At 37.0% G+C, this 8,135-nt stretch overlaps 1 protein-coding gene across 1 annotated transcript; it reads left to right on the top strand.

The window, feature by feature from the left end:
• The first annotated feature begins 1,292 nt into the window (after positions 1-1,292).
• LOC121977261 (protein LIGHT-DEPENDENT SHORT HYPOCOTYLS 5-like) lies at positions 1,293-1,940 on the top strand. Its single transcript, XM_042529850.1, has one exon. It carries the CDS (start codon positions 1,293-1,295, stop codon positions 1,938-1,940), a length of 648 nt encoding a protein of 215 aa, XP_042385784.1.
• The last annotated feature ends 6,195 nt before the right edge of the window (positions 1,941-8,135 follow it).

The following is an 8,135-nucleotide window of genomic DNA, read 5'->3' as shown; positions in this document are numbered from 1 at the left end:
GAGCATGTCTCAAAAATAAATGCTAAGATTTAATACTGTGCTTTTATTGACTTGCGTGATGAATCTATTATTGAGAAGAAAAAAAAAAGTATCAAAATATGAAGCATAAGAAATGATAATAAATTTCTTTAAAAAAAACATGTATTTCATTCTCATTCAAATGCAGGGCGTCACCTTTTTGCCACAAGAATTATACTTAAATTCACTTTAAGATTAGGGTAAATTTGCATGCAGCCCCTAATAATAAATTTATTTTTACACGCAGTCCCCATCTATAAAAATCTTTGTTTCCACTCCCTAATCAAATATATTTACCTAATTTTCCATGATACTTTTCGGTATAAAAAGTCTAAAAATCAGTATATTTCCTTTTAAATTCAGTACATTAAATTAGAATCTAGTATATTTTCTATCAAATTGAGTACGATTCTTTTTTCACTCAATTGGATGGAAAATATACTAGATTTTCTTTAAATGATACTCAATTTGATGAAAAATATACTAGATTTTTTTAAAATGGTAAATGGTGCTGAATTTACGAGGAATTATATTAAATAAGAAAAAAATCGTGTTCAATTTAATAGAAAATATACTCAATTCTAGTTTAATGTGCTGAATTTGATAGGAATTATATTCATTTTTAGACTATTTGTACCGAAAAAATATAAGGGTTAATTTTGATATAAAATATACTCGATTCTAGTATAAAGTACTGGATTCTAGTGTAAAGTGCTGAATTTAACTTCCTGCATACTCGTTTTTAGACTTTTTATATCTAAAGAACTGAGAGGTAATTTAGGTAACAATATTTGCATGAAGGAGTTGAAACAAGTAATACTTTGCATACAGAAAGTAGAAATAAAATTTTTTATGATTGGAGACTGCATGTAAAATTATGATTATAATTAAGGATTTTTCTCTACTTTATCAAGATTATGCATGAGTAAAGAAATATTGTTTTACATTGAAACTTTGAAGAGAGTATGTTTAGGTCATTTTCTTCTATTTTAATCCAATTGAGGTCATTTTTAATTCAATTGTTTATTAATATTGAAAATAGACTTTTTTTTATCTCTCTCCATCATCAGCTAAACTCAATCCACCTTCCTCCTCCTCCTCCTCCTTCGCTTGAATCAATCGCTCACTTGTTTCTTTCCAATTCCCCTTTCATATATAGAACTGATCAAATCAATAGACAACACTCCCACAATCTTTGATGCTGATCTCGACAGTGAATTAAGTAGCTATATCTAGCAGTAGTAGTAGTGATCTAGATCGCTTAATTAACGTGCATGGAGTCTGGAGACGCCTGCGGCGGAGAGGGCCCTTCTTCTTCTTCTTCTACCGCAACCGCCTCCGGCTCTGTTCCCGCCGCCGACCAGAGTGCTCGACGGCCGCTGAGCCAGTACGAGTCGCAGAAGCGGCGAGACTGGAATACCTTCCTGCAATACCTGAGGATCCACCGGCCGCCGCTGACGCTGGAGCAATGCAGCGGCGCGGACGTCATCGAGTTCCTCAAGTACCTCGACCAGTTCGGGAAGACGAAGGTGCACGCCGCCGGGTGCGCCTTCTTCGGGCAGTCTGATCCTCCGGCCTCCTGCCTCTGCCCGCTCCGCCAGGCCTGGGGCTCGCTCGACGCCCTCGTCGGTCGCCTTCGCGCCGCCTACGAGGAGAACGGCGGCCTCAAGGAGTCCAACCCCTTCGCCGACGCCGCCATCCGCATCTACCTCCGGGAAGTCCGCGTCAGCCAAGCCGACGCCCGCGGCATCCCCTACGACAACAAGAAGAAGAAGAAGAAGAAGAAGCGGAAGCGTGGATCCGCCGCCTCTCCGGCCACCGCTGGCGAGTCCTCTTCCGCCGCGGTGCAACCTCCGACCTCCGCTTCGGCGCCGGAGCAACCCGCCGATCCCCCCGGCGGCGGTTCGTCGTCCATCTCATGACTAGTGTTTTAAAGTGTTTAAATGTTAATATTTGAAATTTATTAATTTACGAGTGAAAATCAATTTGTATTTGTTTTTCATGGTGATCAATTCCTTTGTGTAACTGAGTTGTTAATCAGGTTGGCCGGATTTGCCCTCAGATAGGTATGATTTGATTACAGACGTATGTAACTACTGTTTTAGATTATCTCTTGTTTGATAAATATGTAATTAACAAAAGAGGAAACAGAAGTACGTAATTATTTTTTTTATTGATATTAGAATAAGCTAACAAATTTATTTATATAAATGATTAAAAGATTATATAGAAAAGTATCATGTGGGAAAAAAGGCGAAATCGCTCGCCCCCAGCGCCCCCGTCGCACCCGACCCAAGGCCATCACGAGGGAGTATATAGAAAAGTATCATGATATATGATTTGGTGGTAAAATGGGGTGCCTGTCTCGCAGGGGATTATGGCCACATGGAAGGTCAAAATCAAGACAGTCAACGCTCTCATACCATCGTCCGCTCGAGGTAATGTACTTGTCCGAGCGGAAGACCTGACCTGATAATATCACAGCTCGGCCACCGAGCTGAGCTTCCGACGCTAAAAAAACCCATGTACCAGCAGAGTATAGGACAAGCGGGCAGCCCGCTCGGCACGAACAGTGGATGCGGGTCGAGCAGATACACCGCTCGGCCGAAGGACAGAGCGACAGGTAGCCTAATGAAGGCTGGTCGAGCGGTCATCCCGCTCGGGCCAGTAACCGACAAAACGAGGATCGACCGCTATCCTCTTAGGGACTCGTGCCACCAACAGACAGAATAGTGGGCGGTGTGGTCAGGTAGAGAATCGTATGACGGAAGCTTCCACTGTCTTGTCAAGATATACTCAGGTTGTTGAGGTATGTTGTCAGGGACACTTTCTTGACATGTATTATTAGGAAAATCTTTGAGATGAGTGCATGTCTCGAGAAGCGTGCACGCGCATTCCCGAGAGCCCTATATAAGGGATCCCAAGCTTCGACGGAGGTATGTTCGATTCTATTGTAGCTACCGTTACTCTGCCACTTTCATTTCTCTTCGCTTCCTTACTGCTTCCGTCGGAGATCTGACTTGAGCGTCGGAGGGCCAACGTCGGGGAACCCCTCCTTAGCTCGGCATTGACGTTTTATGGTTGCAGGTCTCAGTCGCTCGAAGTCTACATCCAGTCAACGTGAGCATCACACCCCCAGCGTCCATCGCCTCGACTCAGACAGGATCAATATATATGATAATAATAAATATAAAAATAATGATAAATATGGTTGTGATTGTAATCCAAACATAGTAAATCATTAATAATTAAAATCAGTTTCTGATTCTACCCGGAACATGATAAATCTTCTGATTATTATTCTGGACTGCTATCCTTGTCGTCATTACCCCCGTCAAGTTTAACGGGATGTTCAACACGTTGAGTTTGGTTGTCAATCTATGAAACCATTATCGGGATAACGGTTTGGTGAAGATGTCAACAATTTGATCCTCGATAGAGATGTATGAGACTGATAGTTGTTTAGCTGTTACATGTTCTCGTACAAAGTGAAAATTTATCTCCACATGTTTTGTACTTATATGAAAAACTGGATTTGTAGTAAGATATGTTGCCCTAATGTTATCACACCATATCTTAGGTATAATATCAGTAGAAAGATGTAATTATGAGAGAAGGGATTAAAGATGTAATTATGAGAGAAGGGATTGAAACCAAATGATTTCAGACGTTACATTAGCAACTGCTTTATATTCAGCTTCGGTACTAGATCGAGATATAGTAGGTTGTTTTTTAGAATGCCAAGAGATTAGATTTTGTCCAAAAAATATTTCATACCCTCCAGTAGAACGTTTGCCTTCAGGAGAGCCGACCCAATCTACATAACTAAATGCATTCAACTCCCATGAGGGATGTTGATATAAAAAGAGACTATGAAGAATAAAGCATTTGAGATAACGAAGGATCCTATTAACTCCTTCCCAATGTTGTTCAGTGGGAGAGTGCATATATTAACAAGCTCGATTAACAATAAAAGATATGTCAAGATGTGTGATAGTGACATATTGTAAGACTCCAATAATACTCTGATATATTTGAGGATTAGCCAAAGCATAAGATGATGAAGGTGCAGAAAAGTTGCCTAAACAATCGGTGTTGAGACTGGACGTGCACCATCCATCTTAGTCCGTTAAAAGATTCTAGTAATGTATTTGCTTTGTGAAATGAGACAACCATCCGGATTTGAGAAAAGTTCAATGCCAAGAAAGAAACGGGTTGTACCGAGATCTCTAATAGGAGATTCTTGATTAAGAAGATGAAGTAGAGAAGTGATGCCTTCTTGATCATTACTAGTTAAATGAATATCATCCACATAAATAAGGAGAAAAAGCATAGAACTGACATTGCATTTATAAAATAAAGAGGAGTCAATTTTTGAGCCAAAGAACCCTTGAGTGTGTAGCCAAGTAGAGAGATGATGAAACTATGCACGAGGGGTTTGTCAAAGACCATATAATGATGTCTTCAACTGACAAATATGTGTTGAAAGTTATGGATGAATAAACCTAGGCGATTGCTCCATATATACAATTTCCTCAAGATGACTATGAAAAAAGACATTGGAAACGTCTAATTGGCGTATTGGCTAGTTGGAGCTAACAACTATAGATAGTAATAATTTGGCTGTTGTAATCTTAATAATTGGACTGAATACCTAGTTGTTGATTGAATTCTTTTGTCACAAGACGAGCTTTATATCGCTCAAGAGAGCCATCAGCACGATACTCACGGCGAGCGCCCCCTCGTAGCCTGCTCATGGGCAAGGGCCTGCTCGTCGTTTACGAGACAAGGGTTGCCTGCTAGCTCACGGGCGAGAGCCCTCGGCGGCCTGCTTGTGGACGAGTGCCCTAGCAGCCTTTGAGGTCTGGTCCTCCTGCTTGCTCGCGGTCAACCGCCTTCCTGAGGGCAAGCTCCCCCGGCCACATGCCTGCAGGCGGGCGAGCGTGAGATTGCCCGCCTACTCACCTACTGTGGCCGCTCCCTTACAAAGGATGAACATGGACTCTCCATCCAAATTTGGGAGGATGAAAAACAACTAAAAATTGATCCGCAGATAGATTCAAAAAATTATCATCCATTATTTGATAAGAAGTAAACAACAGACAGAATGATTAATCCATCCATCCTGGTAAAATAAATAGTAAAAAATTTACTCCACATAAAACTTTCCTCAGTTAATCTGACCCCCAGATAACCAGAGCATAAGTCGAGATAACTGGATTTAAAAAATTGATTAATTTGTATTTAAAATGGTACCAACTTGTATTAATTACAAGAAGTACTAACAAATAATAGTAAAACCATTATTGATTCATTTATAATTTATGGGCGCTTCTTAAAAGGACATATAAACAATGTGAAATGATACTAATGGATTGGTCCTCCGATGATAAATTAAGTATTTGGAGTTTTAAATTAAGCTGTGATGTATTATAGAGGATTTTCTTCTTAATGAATAGCAGATCTCCGAGAACCATGGTTGTCAGGATGAGCCTCCATATACATTTCCTTAATTTATTCAAGTGGCCAAAGAGAAATTTTTGTAGGACCGGATGAGCCACCCTCAAGATTAATCAAGCCAAAAACTTAAATACCTAGTGCCAAAAAGCAAAAAAAAAGCCAGCTAAACAAGGCATATTATGACACTTTAGTAGCTCAACACTCTTTTGATGACATTGATTATAATTTTTCTTTATCGAATTATGTAGCTAAGTTTTCTAAATACTTAAATCACGTGCCTAACTTTTAAAAGACTAAATCATATACTCTGTACCCTTTTTGTCCCTATTTATATTAGTCGACTGCTACAGTATATCAGTTGACTGACATAATTTTTTTTTAAAATGAGCAGATTTATTTTTAAAGATCTATTCATATTAAAAAAAAATCAGTTCTCTTAATATATTATATCAAATTGATGTTTGAGGGCATAAATATAATCAAGAGAACTACACGAACACATAAAATCTGATTTCTTGTAATTCTGAGCTCTCTAAGTCCATTAGTCGATTTTAGTCAAAAATCTACTGATAGACATAGAGAGTTTATAATTGCATAAAGTCAAGTCCTATGTATTCGTCTAGGTCTCCTAATTAATTATATTTATGCCCTCAAATATTAATTTGATATAATATATTAAGAACCATGATTTTTTAAATACGAATGTGTTTGAAAAATCTAATTCGTATTAAAAAAAATTATTTCTCTCAATATATTATATCAAATTGATGTTTGAGAATTGAGGGCATGAATATAATCAAGAGAACTAGATGAATACATAGAATATGGTCAAAATCAACCGATGGACCTACATAATTTAATAATATAAAATCAGGTCCTATGTGTTTATGTAATTTTTTTAAAATTATATTCATATTCTCAAATATCAATTTAATATAATATATTTAGAGAAGTGATTTTTAAAAAATATAAATAAGGCTTTTACAAAAATATGTTTATTTTAAAAAAAATAAATGCTTTAATGTAGCAGTCGACTGTATAAATAAGAGGTGTAAAATGAGTATAGGTACGTGATTTGGTCATTTTAAAAATTAGGTACCTAATTTAAGTATTTAGAAAACATAGCTACATGGTTCGGTAAAAGTTGTTAATTTTATATTTTTTAAAATTAATCTTAAGAAATTAGTACTTTAAATTATATTTATGCAATAATTATTCATCATTTAATATAATTGTTATATTTTCTAAATTTGTTGAATATGTCAATGTAAACTAGGGATGATAATTTTTTCCATGTGTTCGAGCCCTTGGGAAATCCTGAAATAACAGTGGATTCAAGGAGCTATTTTGGATATGGGTTTGGGTTCGGGTTCAGGAATTTTTTAAATCCCTATATTTAAATCGGGATGGGTATGAGAATAGCATTCTCATCCCAGAACTCGTCCCGATAATAATAATATAATATAATATAAAATCAAGACCCTAAACATCCTTGCTTTCATCGCATCGATCTTCGACGGCAAAGCTCCTTTAAATCTTCAACCTTTGCTCGCATCGATCTCCATTGCCACCGGCTCAACACCGCTCCCTTTGATCTTTAGCCTTTGCTCACATCGATCTCCATCGGCACTGCTCCCTTCGATCTTTGCCGACACCTCTCATGTATTAATATTTTTATGAAATGTGTTGAAAATTATATATATTTTTTTGCCAAATCAATGCGGGGGAAACTAATAAGATAGGAAAACTAATAATCTAAGATTTGGAATATGGAACATAGGAACTCTCACTGGTAAATCAATGGAGGTAGTAGATATGATGATTAGGAGAAGAATTAGTATTTTGTGTGTACAAGAGACAAAATGGGTAGGCGAGAAGGCAAAGATGATAGAGAACTCAGGTTTTAAGTTATGATACACTGGAAAAAGTAAAACAAGAAATAGAGTGAGATTATTATAGATAGTTTGCTAAAGGGTGAAGTTGTAGGAGTAGTTAGAAAAGAGGATAGAATTATAGCCCTTAAGATAATAGTGGAGAAAGAAACTATGAACATAATTAGCGTATGTGCACCACAAGTAGGATTAGATGAACCTATCAAATCAAGGTTTTGGGACGGCTTAGATGAAATATTACAAAATATTCTACCAAATGAAATGATTTTAATAGGAGGTGATCTAAATGGGCATGTCGGAGTAAAAATGAGAAATATGAGAGGGTACATGAGAGTTATGAGTTTGGAACAAGAAATGAGGAAGGAAAAAACTATATTAGATTTTATGATAGCATATGACCTTATATTAACTAATACGTTATACGTTTTTAAAGAAAAGAAAAGAACACTTAGTTACATTTAAAAGTGAGAATAATAAATCGCAAATTGACTTTCTTATGGTTAGGAAGAAGGATAGAAAGATTTGTAAAAATTGTAAAGTCATCCTTGGAGAAAGCTTAACTACCCAACATAGATTAGTAATGTTGTATATACACCTCAAACATAGTATCAATAAAAAGAAAATATATACGATTCCTAAAATTAAGTGGTGGAAGTTAAAAGATGGGAAACAAAATATATTTAAGGAGAAGGTAGAAATACAAGCATTAGGTGAAATATACAATTACTCAAATACAACATGGGATAAGATGCTATCGAAGTTGAC

This window comes from Zingiber officinale, chromosome 4B (genome assembly GCF_018446385.1).
Source record: "Zingiber officinale cultivar Zhangliang chromosome 4B, Zo_v1.1, whole genome shotgun sequence".
Lineage (NCBI taxonomy): Eukaryota > Viridiplantae > Streptophyta > Magnoliopsida > Zingiberales > Zingiberaceae > Zingiber > Zingiber officinale.
Note: the sequence above shows the minus strand (reverse complement) of the source record. Positions and strands in the feature narration are given on the sequence as shown.